Below are 12,299 nucleotides of genomic sequence, written 5' to 3' on the forward strand. Positions count from 1 at the left end.
CAAAAAATTGGGTCTGTTCGGTTCTTTTAAAGGGTCTTTATTCGGACCATCAGAGATGAGATAGTAGGTTCAAATCAAAAGCAGGTTTATTGTGCACAGAGAAAATCAAATGCTTAGCAGGTAAAGCATAGAAATTCTAACTAAAACCAGGAAATACATCAATCTTTATAGGCATGCAGAATCACTCCTGTATAGGAGGGCTTAAGCCGTTATCTAATTGTTATTAAGCAGATTGTCCCATAATGTATAATCGGAGATCCATATAAGCATAATATAAGTACATATAAGTTCACAAACAGTTATTGGGGTGGATAAACCACATGTCTAGCACTTTTGGCACAGAAATGACTGTCCACCATCTTGAATTCTTGTTCAGGCTGGTATCCACCGCAAGGGTCTCTTATCAGCCTTCAAGGCCATCCTGTGCTCCGTTCTCAGGGTCATCTCGATGATTGTTGCAGCTGGTCTCTGAAATCAAATAAAGAAGTAACTATTCTTCAAAGAAACAGAGTATATTTTATATTCTATACGACTTCCTATATTTTCTTCTCAGGTCGTAATAGTTTTATTGTTATTTGGTTCTTCATGTGCTTCAATTTTGAACGCCTGACATTTTCCCTCCCGACAGGCTGACCTATCTTCAAGAACTTCACGAAAGAGAGCAAATTCGATCGGAATGTATGACGGGTATGATAGCTGCAGTGAGGACACCAGCAGTAGCTCCAGCTCTGATGAGAGTGAAGAGGAGGTGGCACCACTACAGTCCAGCCTTCCCATTATAAAAAACAATGGGCAGGTATACACTTATCCTGATGGGAAATCTGGAATGGGTAAGTGTGACAGGTCAATGTTTACTACTAGTCGATCACCTTTTTCCTTTAATTGACCATTGCTCTATATAGAGCCTGGTATAATGCACTTGAGTAGGAAAAAGTAGTAGAAAGTGAAGTATATTTCAGCTTAGTAGCCCTTAAATGTTTTAATAATAACCCAATAATTTGTGTATGGACCACATGGGGGGGGTAGTGCCCATAGGTAAACTTTAACCTTTTGTCAAAGCGGGCCTAGCCCATATTTAAATTTCATAATTCATGCACATGATTAGCCTTTTTCCAACATCTCCCAAAGCTCAGTGTGAGGGCCTCAAAATAGTGCACAATGACTGCAAGCGACTGAAATGGTGATGTGTGGGGGCTTAAAGCAGTTTTTTCTTTTTCTTTTACAGCAACCTGTGAAATGTGCGGAATGGTCGGAGTCAGGGATGCATTTTACTCGAAGACAAAGCGGTTCTGTAGCGTCTCTTGCTCCCGAAGCTATTCCTCAAACTCTAAGAAGGCAAGCATCCTGGCGAGGCTACAGGTAGCAGGCTGCAACACCCTTGCTTGTAATGTCTGCTTGGTTAACAGTTTGTATAGATGAGCACAGTTACATTGCCTTTTTATGATGAACCACAGTCATTTCATCGCTATGTGACTGCATGTCCGTTCACAGACACAATCACAGCTTCCACTTTTTATGAACCCCCTGAATATGAAACCTTGTATACTGAAGTATGCTGATCCCATACAGAAGGACTGACCGTGATTCACTAGCTAGTCAACACAGATACATAGTAATGACACCCACTTCTTCTTCTATACAAATTCTTAAAGGGGTTTCCACTGCAATTGGGCATTTAAAAATATAGGCCAGCCCCTTTGTATCCATTGTTGGCAGCACCAGGACTTGCTGATTGTATGGTCACAAAAGTTTATTTCAATCTGAATGTGGAAGTCAACTTTAAATACTAAAGAACTGTGTATTGAGTGTAGCAATTCTGTGGATTATCTGGGTTGGCAAAGGGTTGGTCTGTGTGAATTTAGGATAGGGAAGATATCTTACAGCAGTTGGATGGTTGCTGAAAGTCTGACACCTAAATTACATTTGTATGGTTGTATTAAACAATATGCTGTAAATAGAGTAATATTTGCAGGTGGACATTGCCTTTAATTCAGCTGTGTGCAGTGTTGTCACTTGTATTCTTACCTTCCCTTTTTTCTTAGGGTAAACCTCCCACTAAAAGAGCAAAAGTTCTTCAAAAACAGCCTCTTGTGGCTAAACTAGCAGCTTATGCGCAGTATCAGGCTACAATGAAGAACCAATCTTTAAGTAAAACTGGTAAGTTCTCTCTCTCTGCACGCATTACCCCTGCACATGTGGCGTTCAGATTTAGTAATTTTTTTTTTCTTGCAGCCATCACTTCAGAGGGTTTCAATTGGGGCATCTACATCGAAAGCAATAACCTGGTGGCCGCTCCAGTCCCTTGTTTCAAACACGTAAGTCCAGCTGTTGTGCCTTATGCTATAGGACCAAAGTCATAACCATTCCCCACTCAATTCAAGGCTAAACAAAAAGTTTGATTTATCCACTAAATTAAATTATTCCACTATCCATTAGTTTGCATTACAAGTGAATTTACATATATGTGGGTGTCCATCATACCATCATGTGCTAACCATGCAGAGATTGGTCTGTGAAAAGAAAACCATGGCAAGTGATGCATTGATAACATACAAAAATAAAAGATTTTCATATAAACTGTTTTTTTAAAGATGCAATATTGACCGGTGAAAATGGTTTAAAACTAGGGCGGGGTATTTTAGCTCATGTCATAAACCGTGGAAGGGCACTCGCCCACAGTCAGTACCTCTGACATCTTCATCTTTCCATCTCAGGCACCAATGAGCAACTGCTGGGGAGACATAATTGAAGGTGCAAGAGTGGAGGTTCCCAATACAGATCAGAATCTGGCTGCAAACGTGTATTGGATTGCTGGAATTATAAAAGTGGCAGGTGAGTGTTTTTTAATCACTTATTTTATGTTTAGGGTTATGTTCAGCCGGGGAAGGGCTTAGGGGAGTTTTAGGTTCCCCCTTTTTTCCTGCATCCCACCAGGAAAATGTTCTCTTTGCATCCAAAGAATATATATATATATATATATATATATATATATATATATATATATATATATATAATTAAACCAGTATCGCCCTTCCATTAAACTAATTCCAATGTGAGTTGTTAAGTCTACCCATTACATTTTAATATAGTGGCATATTACAATAGAGGTTTTCGTTAAATGGTGGCACTCTGATGCATTATTATTATTATTAATAATAAACAGGATTTATAAAGCGTCAACAAAATACGCACGCTGTACATTAAATAGGGGTTGCAAATGACAGACAGATACAGACAGTGACACAGAGCTTACAATCTTAAAGCTAGGGAAGCAGCACACAATAGGAGGGAGATAATGGAGTGGTGGGAAGTAGTGGGGGTTTACAGGAGACAGAAGAGACGTGTAGGTAAAGTTGAAGCGAGGGGGGAATTTTTTACCAGGTCAGAAAGGTAAGTAATGCAAAAGCTGTGGAGGGATTTGAGAGTAAAGCACAGGATCTTGTATTTGATGCTAAGGTGAAATGGAAACCAATGAAAAGAACTACAAAGAGAGGCAACAAGAGGAGCGGTGGGAAGGCTGTGTATGGGGTAGGTAGGTGGGAAGGATGCAAAAGTCTGGCTGCAGCATTCAGATTAGATTTAGATTACATCTAAACCAACTTGTAGTGATGCTTAGCCGTGTGTTATTGTGTTTTAATTTTGCATATGCTCTGTCGTGTCTCCAGGCTACAACGCCTTGATGCGGTATGAGGGCTTTGAAAATGACTGCAGCAAGGACTTCTGGTGTAACTTGTGTAGTAACGATGTTCACCCAGTCGGTTGGTGTGCAAGAAGTGGAAAGCCACTCGTCCCACCTAAAAGTAAGTTTATTTTCTTCTTCTACAGGTTTCTTTTTCTCTGTCAACAATGCAATTAAATGAATAATTATTACTAGTATTAAGTAGGTTTTACCCTGCAGTAACCTTTTTCCTGTTTTAATTAATTATTGTACACTGGCTACGGCTTACAAGGCATGTCCCCTTCCCCCATGTCTTAAATAGAGCTAGCCATGTTTGGACACAAATTTTCACTATTCAATGTTAGCTTATGGAATTGGGGGTGAGAGGCTTTCTGAAGTCTGATTGCCCTACTAATTGTCTGACTTTGCATTGATAATTCCAGAGTATGCATAAGCGTACCCAGTAATGGAGCATTTAGGTTGAAAAACACTTGGGGTTCTTTTTATAAAACTGACGTTCCCTCAAACATTCCCTGTTGGAGAATCAATTACTAATAATAAAATACATGGATCTAGAAGATTCACACAAGGGAATGTTTGAGGGAATGTCAGGTTTACCTGATTTATAAATAGAGCCTTTAGCGTGTATAACTAACTTTTCCATGTTTGTGCTTTGAGTTATATTTTTCTGTGAATAATGTTTTTGTCTTTTGTTACAGCCATTCACAGCAAATTTTCAAATTGGAAAGCTTTCTTAGTCAAGCGACTGACTGGTTCCAGGACTATACCTATAGATTTTTCTCAAAAGGTAACTTATACTTACTATTCATTTCAATGCTAGGAGCATTGATTGGAGGCAGTTGATTGGCAGTGGAAAGGTGTTCAGCTTCCCTAATTTCCCATTTCTTTAGTAACATAACCAAATGTGATGATGATAACTTTAAAGCCTGTAATCTTAAAGTTCCATGGAAGTAGGATTGTGTGTGAAAGATGCCAATCGCTGAGTTTGTGTACAAATTTATACATTTACCAGAAAATTTTCAATAGCATCAAGTGCAAAAATTCCATATAAAGAACTACAAACAGGAAAAAAATACAAACACCTTAATTTCAAATATACTTTATATAAAAAAGAATTTGAAGTATATGCAACACTTGCATACCAATCAGTTTGACATATTCACATAGGCAAAGTCACTCAATGAACAAACATTTTCCACAGAAGAGTAAAAAATATTCCAAAATAAGGAGCAATAAAAGAGCAGAGTTGAAAAATCAACGCATTTCTCATTTGGAACAGATTTACTGCCTTCTCAGCATTGCCTGTAATGATTGACATTGCTCCACAACCAATGATACTCGGATCATAATGGTCTTTACAACCAATACTTAGGTATGACTTACATGGCTGATGTAAAAAGACAATCGGTAAATCTTTCCAGCGCAATTACCATTTCTACAGGTTCCCTAGAAAATTACAAAGCTTCTTAAATTCAGGTCCACTTTAAAGGTAAAATATGGCAGACACATTAGATTAGGTGGTCTTGGCAGTCAGATGGACTGGCAGTCAGCCAGGTGCGTTCCAGTGTGATTGCTGTTGAAAGGAAGACCTGTGTCTGAGAACGCCGGCTGATTTTCTGTACCCTAACCTCTTTATAGAGGCTACATGAAACCATTTTAAAGCTTTTGGTCGCATGACTGTCACATGAGCATTTGTCCCCTTGTCATGGCTTACTGTTAGGCATTTTTTAGCTAATGTTGTAATGTTGTATGAACACAATTTCTGTTCACCACAAAAAAAAAAAAAATAAAACGACCTGTTTTTTTATTTTTTTTTATTTTTATATATAATAAAAGGTGGCTGATAGTATGCAGTATCCTTTCAAGCCTACAATGAGGGTGGAAGTAGTCGACAAAACGTATCTATGCCGGACGCGGGTGGCAGTCGTTGACATCGTAATCGGAGGTCGGTTGCGATTGGTGTATGAGGATAGCGAGGACAAGAGTGACGACTTCTGGTGTCACATGTACAGCCCTCTTATCCATCCCATTGGATGGTCTCGAAGCATAGGCCATCGGTTTAAGAGAACAGGTACATGCAAAGTTGACTTTTGTTAGCCATTGACCATTATTGCTTTCATCAATTAAATGAAAGCTACAGTTAAATAAATGTACTGTTTTACCCAAAAAAGGAAAATGTTTGGAATTGTCTTTTTGTATTTTACTCACACCTGCCACAGTTTATTGCAAAGTAGTAGATGACACTTCTATTCAAATCCCATATCTCAGTTGCATTCTGTATTTTTTTTTTTTCGGGGGTTTACTTGTTAAGTTTTAAATAAGCAATAGTTTCAAAACTGATAAAAGTTTGAACCGTTTGAACAGTTTTTACATTTTTTCTTTAGACATTCAAAAGAAGAATGAAGCTTACGTCAATGCACCTCCTCCGTTATTTGCAAAGGTAAAAACTCAAATTAAACTCTCTTACACATTACTCGTACCTTTAAAACTTGTAGTTCATCTAAAACTAAATGTGACAACTTTGCAATGATTTTACTGTAGAAGTGTTCACACCCCTTTTTGGGGAAAAATAGGACTGTCACGGTCAAGAAATAATTAAATCGGAAACACAAAACCTGCTGTGTTAATGCTAGTCTACATTATTTTTGTCCAGAGTGTCATTTCAAGTGTCACTAATTTTGAGGACTCCTTACCAGCCCCATGTGACAACACTGGTGTCCAAGTATTTCTCCCGTGGGGAGTCAAATGAACTTATGTCCAGAAATGTGAACCATTTTTTAATTGCCTACTTTGATTTTACCCATAATTACTTTATTTTTTGATAGGTTGAGGATATTGACCAAAGCTCTGATTGGTTCAAGGAAGGGATGAAACTGGAAGCTATTGATCCACTAAATCTCTGCACGATTTCTGTAGCCACCGTTAGAAAGGTAAATGTTTGCACATTCATTGTATGGTATAGATGGATATCCTGATGTAGATTGCTCATAAATGACTGGGTAAACCATGCAATCCTCCAATTCTTTAGACCAGAGTTTCTCAACCTTTTTAATGTGGGGAAACTGCTTGAAATAAATTTCAGGTCTTTAGGGAAACCCTGGTATAATTACTATATTCACATCTCAGAGTAGTAGTCAGTGAGGAAAATGCCTCATATGTTTCTGGCAACTGGGAAGGCTACCACCCTTTATGCAAAGCCAAAAAAGCAGCCGTATCTGTTAAACTGACCTGAGAGTCACAATCTGCTCGTTGCTCAAGGAACCCCTAAAACCTCTGGAGGAACCCTAGGTCTCCACAGAACCTTGGTGGAGAAACACTGCCTTAGACAGTCCACAAGCTAACTTGTTTTCTCTGCACTTTAAGGTGTTAGCTGAAGGCTACCTAATGATTGGAATTGACGGGTCAGAAGCAGCAGATGGCTCAGACTGGTTTTGTTATCATGCCTCGTCACCTTCAATATTCCCTGTTGGCTTCTGTGAAATTAACAAGATTGAGCTATCTCCGCCAAGAGGTAAGATTAAACATCTGGTTAATAAATATTTATTATAGAATGCATTAATAACACAGGTTTCGGTTCCATTAATGGAGTGGAAACTTCTCTTGCCTCTTAATAGCGTTAGTAGCAAATGTCATTACCAATAAGGCAGAGGGGATTGCGGGTACAGGCAGTTTGTGAGGTTGTCCAGCACTAGATTGCTTTCCAGTTGCAGTCGCTTTGTCACTGACCAGACCAAGTCAGGACAACAGGCATGAGAATGTTTTTATGCATATTTGTATCTCTTTTACAGGATATACAAAACTACCTTTCAAATGGTTTGACTACCTCAGGGAAACTGGATCCATAGCTGCTCCTGTGAAGCTTTTCAACAAGGTAATGTAAAGCTAGTGTAGATAGCACTTGGAGGGCGATGGCTTTAAAGTGTATCTAAATACAATAAAATAGTGATATATTGCATATTACCGGTTTTTAAGTGTTGTGGCTGCATTCGTTTCCAATCCCCTTTATTTTCACCTGGTGATCCTGTGTATATCAGACTTCCGGTCCCTTTGTGTGTACACTTGCTACTCCAGGGCATTTGAAGAGGAAGCCAGAGTTGTCACACCAGCTGGATGTAAAACATGTCTACCTTTTGTTTATCCCCATTACGTGTTATTTAAAGCGGGACCAAACCCCGATTCTCTCCTGTTCACTTACAATGCAGCAGCATCTTCCTCTTCTTCATGTACATCTTTGACCATCTTGATTGGTCAGACCAGGATGACATTACTCCCAGGCATGGAGGAGTTGTTGATTCCCAACTTGTGCAGGGAAGCCGGGATAGCCAGGTATCTTAGCAAACAAATCTGACTCTGCACATGCGCAGTTTAGCTTTTTGCCAGAAACCTGGAGCAATTAGGCAGGTAAGATTTATTTATTTATAAAAAGGGCCATCCCCTTCTGCAAAAATTATCTGCCTGATCCTGAATTTTTAAAAGTGGAACTTTTAGTTTCACTTTACTATGCCCTTAGCCTGAAAACGAAAGCAAATGCAGCCACTGCATCTAAGGATTTGGGTTTGGATTTTCCTGAACACAAAAATGGATTCTTGAAGTGTGCCCAGGCACTTATGCACTTATAGCTTCATAGCTTTATGTCTGCAGTTTGAGATCCAAGGCTTTGTGGCCTCCGACTGCTGGTTTCAGAAGATTTTAGGTGAGATTTGGTGATATAACTTTCTCCATGTATTGATGCTCTGAAATGAAAAAGATAAAGTCCTGCTGCAACCAGGGTGACCACCTTAGAACAAACAGTGTAAAGCAAAGCACAACATTAGAGTAATGAGAATGGAGACCACAGGCAATACTGATGGCTAGGGTTGCTTGAAAGGTCCTTCCAAGCAACTGTAAGTTTGCTGTTTGTATGAGAGTGGTTGTGCTAGTAACCAAATAATCAGTGACCGCAAACTGATTGTTAGGCTAAACAGCACATACCCATTGGCTGCCCATTGTCAGTAACTGACAGCTTTCATTTTTTGAAGGCTACCTTTGGCAGCCTACATGTTTACCTTTATGTTTAACATTAATAATTTTATATCTACTAACCTATTGATTAACATATTTCTATTGATGACGTTTTAAACAAAGCAGAGCTGTTTGTCTCTCTAGGAAGTTCCTAATCATGGCTTCCGCGTTGGGATGAAGCTCGAAGCTGTGGACCTCATGGAACCTCGTCTGGTGTGTGTAGCTACAGTCACACGCATCATTCACAGACTTCTGAGGATTCATTTTGATGGCTGGGAGGATGAATACGACCAGTGGGTGGACTGTGAATCTCCAGACCTCTATCCCGTTGGATGGTGTCAATTAACGGGTTACCAACTACAACCTCCAGCACCACAATGTAAGTAAAAAATAACTTTGTGGGATTTTTTTTTCTAAATGTTCAATGTTTAGGTTTTTGAGAACTACTAAATATTGTTATGTAAGTACCTGCCTTTTTGAGTACAAACAGAATGGATTGTTCAAAGAGAACCCTGTCTTTTCTGGATAAAGTTCACAGTTAGTGTATACAAAACCTACCCACTAGTAGTTACCTCCTGTGTGTTTTCTCCCCACCATTTCTGTCTTCATAGCTGCCACCAAAATACCTGATGCCTTGGCTTAGATGTAAACCGTGCATCATGTGACCGTATTCCTTCATACCTGTACCTGTTAATACCTTTGTGTGCTATAACTACATTTAAGGAATCATTTGTGTATCATCTGTGGTATTACAATATGATTTGTGTATAAGATAATGAATCAATTTTTCAACATTTCAATAAGACAAGTCAGTGTTTGACCATTAGTCTTCAACTACAGTTAAAATATTAATTAGAAATTAGACACCTGTTAAAAACTTTATTAAAAATTGTCATGAGGAAAAACAAGCTTCCATTAGGATCCTCTACTTCTGGAAATGCAAATGTGATTGGGTTTTATGCTACAATATTTTTGTCTAATTTATGACTTTGCATGAATGTTCCAAGTTAATTCATTGAATCAATATTGCAGCGGGGCAGTCAGTATTTTTAGAAGGTATTAAACAATGGGTCCAGAGTCTACTTTACTTAGCCTTTGGACTTTTTCACTATGATCATTGTGATAACATAAAGACAATTTTTTTTGCTGCAGCAAAAGACAACCAGATCAGTGTAACCAAACAGAAGAAAAAGTCCAAGTCCCAGCAGTGCAAAGTACAAAAGAAAAGTAAGTGCTGCCTTTATTTGTCAGATCGAATGTTAACTCTGTTACTTGGATAGCGTTGTGTAGAAAATTGTGATTTATAGAAAAGGCAAAGCAGTCAAACAGCAGTACTTTTCAAAAAAGACTGCTTTTATTTACCTGGCCAGTGCACAACAATTCGGTCTTTGCCCTCTTGCAGTGCTCTGGCTGCTGCCAAAGTTGGGCACTTCAGAATGTGTCCAATAGCATTTCTCCTTTTGTATTTCTAGTACTCCAGCCCTTGCACAACTACAGGACACAGTAATGACATGGGGGCATCTAGGAGGCAATGCAGGATACTTTGGTATTCTTTGAATTCTATTGTCAGCCATAGTTCATAAGAGAATAAGGACCCATGACACTGTAGCACACACTGGACGTGGCTTATGGGGCTCTACATTGCCAATTCAAAATGGGATTGGCTGTAATGTACAAAAATATTAGCCGCCTGCAGAATAATACACAAGATACTGCATTGGTGGTGACTCCACTCTTCATGTTTGAACATGCCATAAAAAATGGAGTCTTCCGTCTGTAAAATTATTATTTTTTTTTTGTAAATTGTTGCTGTTTGACTTTTTTTGAATTTAAGAAACAAATCTTTTGAACAACATGTCCAAAACCAGCTAAAACTTTTTGTTTTATATAGAATGGAATGGTTAGGGAGATTTCATTTGAGGGGTATGAGACCGCATGGATAGTGAGAGAAAATCTCCCTATTATCTAAAGTAGCCAAAAACCTATCCATAACCTAACATATTTTAAGATTTTATTGCTGTCTGTCCCTATTTCACCTAATTTCCTGTATAGGTGACTAGCAAGACAGAAATGAACAGAACAACCTGTGGCCATCACTCTGGCCTTTACAGCGCTGGGTCCCAGGTTCAAATCTGAGCCAGGCCCCTTTGAGACTGACTATGTAACTTTGTATGGTGCTTAGTAATATATTGTTGCTATATAATAGCCCATATGGACACACACAAAATTTTGAATTATTTTTTCCTACTCTATTTAAAATGTAAAGAAAGATTTAGCTGGATTTGAGCTTTAAATTATAGCTGCATTTTTTACTAAAATATTACCTTTGAACTTTTGGCGGCTTTTAAAAAATTGACAATATGACAGGTTACCTTTACTTTACGAGAAATCCTGTTTCCAGCAGCTTTGTCCTGTTCCGATTTTGCTTTTGTCTCATAAACAAGCCGGCCACCACTAGTGGGGCTCTATGGAGACCTGCACTGTTGCCCAGAAGTTGGATATATTTAAACCCAGGAGGCTGCAGGCAACATTGATTTCTCCTAAGAAAAGCTGAACCAATATTCTTGTAACTGTTTGAAGGCAACTGGAACAAAAACAAATGGAATATTTTATTAAAAACAAAATTCTACTGATTACTTTCAGAGGTTTTGTATTATGGCCATTAAAATATTTCAAAATTCTTAATGGTTAATAAACTTTTAAATCCAAGCATTTGGTGACTTCTGTAGCTGCAAGCTTTCTGGAATAATTCATTCTTAACATTTCCAGATGAAGGTAATTTGTAGCCACTCAAATGTCTTGATTCACTCTTCTCTCCAGCTCATCCCTTTTCCCCTCCTACTGGTAACTCAAAAAGTTGGCTTACCAAGAGCTGGGCTGCTTACTTCACTTACCAGCAGAAACTTAACTGGTCAGCTTATCTTGATTTCCTTCCCAGCACTAACTTGATGAATTTCTCCAGTGTGAGCAGCTACGTTGGGAACTAACAGCTTGTTTTAAAGCTCATTTAATTATTTTGTTGTTGCATGCCTGTTAGGTAGATTCATTCCCTCAGTTTGCGCATGCATAATATATGACGTGGACACATGGCACTGTAAACAGGGATTCCCTGCAGTCTGCAGAATACCATGCACATGCCGGCAATACACAAAAACCACACATGGCTAGCTTGGCCTGGAATGAAACATACTGGCTATATATGTGCACATGCACAGCTGACTTTAAAACAAGTGAAAGTTGTGGGTTTTAGCCCACATTATACTGTGCAGGCATGGCTGGGGAAACCATGCACAAGCGTGGCAAGTGCCTGTGTCATTCTTGCCTAGAGAAGAAATAAGGCAACGTGGGACCCAGCACACCAAAAGAGGTATTTGCATTTAAAGAAATTGTTATTGTTACTATTCTGATTATTATGATCTTTTCAAAAGGATGAAGATAGGAAAAAGATTTGGTTTCACACCTTAAATGCATTGAAAATTACAAAATAAATGATATTTGAGGGTAATGCATTTTTATTTAATCTTCCATTGTTACATTGCCTTTGGTTAGTGTACATGGGCATTTGAGGTCATTTGGGGATTACACAGCTCCATTGGATCCTATTAAATAAGTACATTCA

The 12,299-nt window shown here is 38.6% G+C and overlaps 1 protein-coding gene across 3 annotated transcripts in view; it reads left to right on the forward strand.

Annotated features, from left to right (window-relative positions):
- MBTD1 (mbt domain containing 1) overlaps positions 1-12,299 on the forward strand; it is a 48,978-nt gene that overhangs the window by 20,933 nt on the left and 15,746 nt on the right. For all 3 annotated transcript variants that reach the window (XM_072403369.1, XM_072403371.1, XM_072403370.1), the window contains exons 2-15: positions 629-830; positions 1,226-1,359; positions 2,043-2,157; positions 2,233-2,315; positions 2,715-2,832; positions 3,666-3,800; positions 4,378-4,466; positions 5,516-5,750; positions 6,064-6,119; positions 6,505-6,609; positions 7,043-7,190; positions 7,468-7,550; positions 8,825-9,059; positions 9,833-9,907. In XM_072403369.1, the coding sequence (XP_072259470.1) occupies positions 629-830; positions 1,226-1,359; positions 2,043-2,157; positions 2,233-2,315; positions 2,715-2,832; positions 3,666-3,800; positions 4,378-4,466; positions 5,516-5,750; positions 6,064-6,119; positions 6,505-6,609; positions 7,043-7,190; positions 7,468-7,550; positions 8,825-9,059; positions 9,833-9,907 (1,813 nt within the window). The remainder of the gene's footprint in view (positions 1-628; positions 831-1,225; positions 1,360-2,042; positions 2,158-2,232; positions 2,316-2,714; positions 2,833-3,665; positions 3,801-4,377; positions 4,467-5,515; positions 5,751-6,063; positions 6,120-6,504; positions 6,610-7,042; positions 7,191-7,467; positions 7,551-8,824; positions 9,060-9,832; positions 9,908-12,299) is intronic.

This window comes from Pyxicephalus adspersus, chromosome 3 (assembly GCF_032062135.1).
Source record: "Pyxicephalus adspersus chromosome 3, UCB_Pads_2.0, whole genome shotgun sequence".
Lineage (NCBI taxonomy): Eukaryota > Metazoa > Chordata > Amphibia > Anura > Pyxicephalidae > Pyxicephalus > Pyxicephalus adspersus.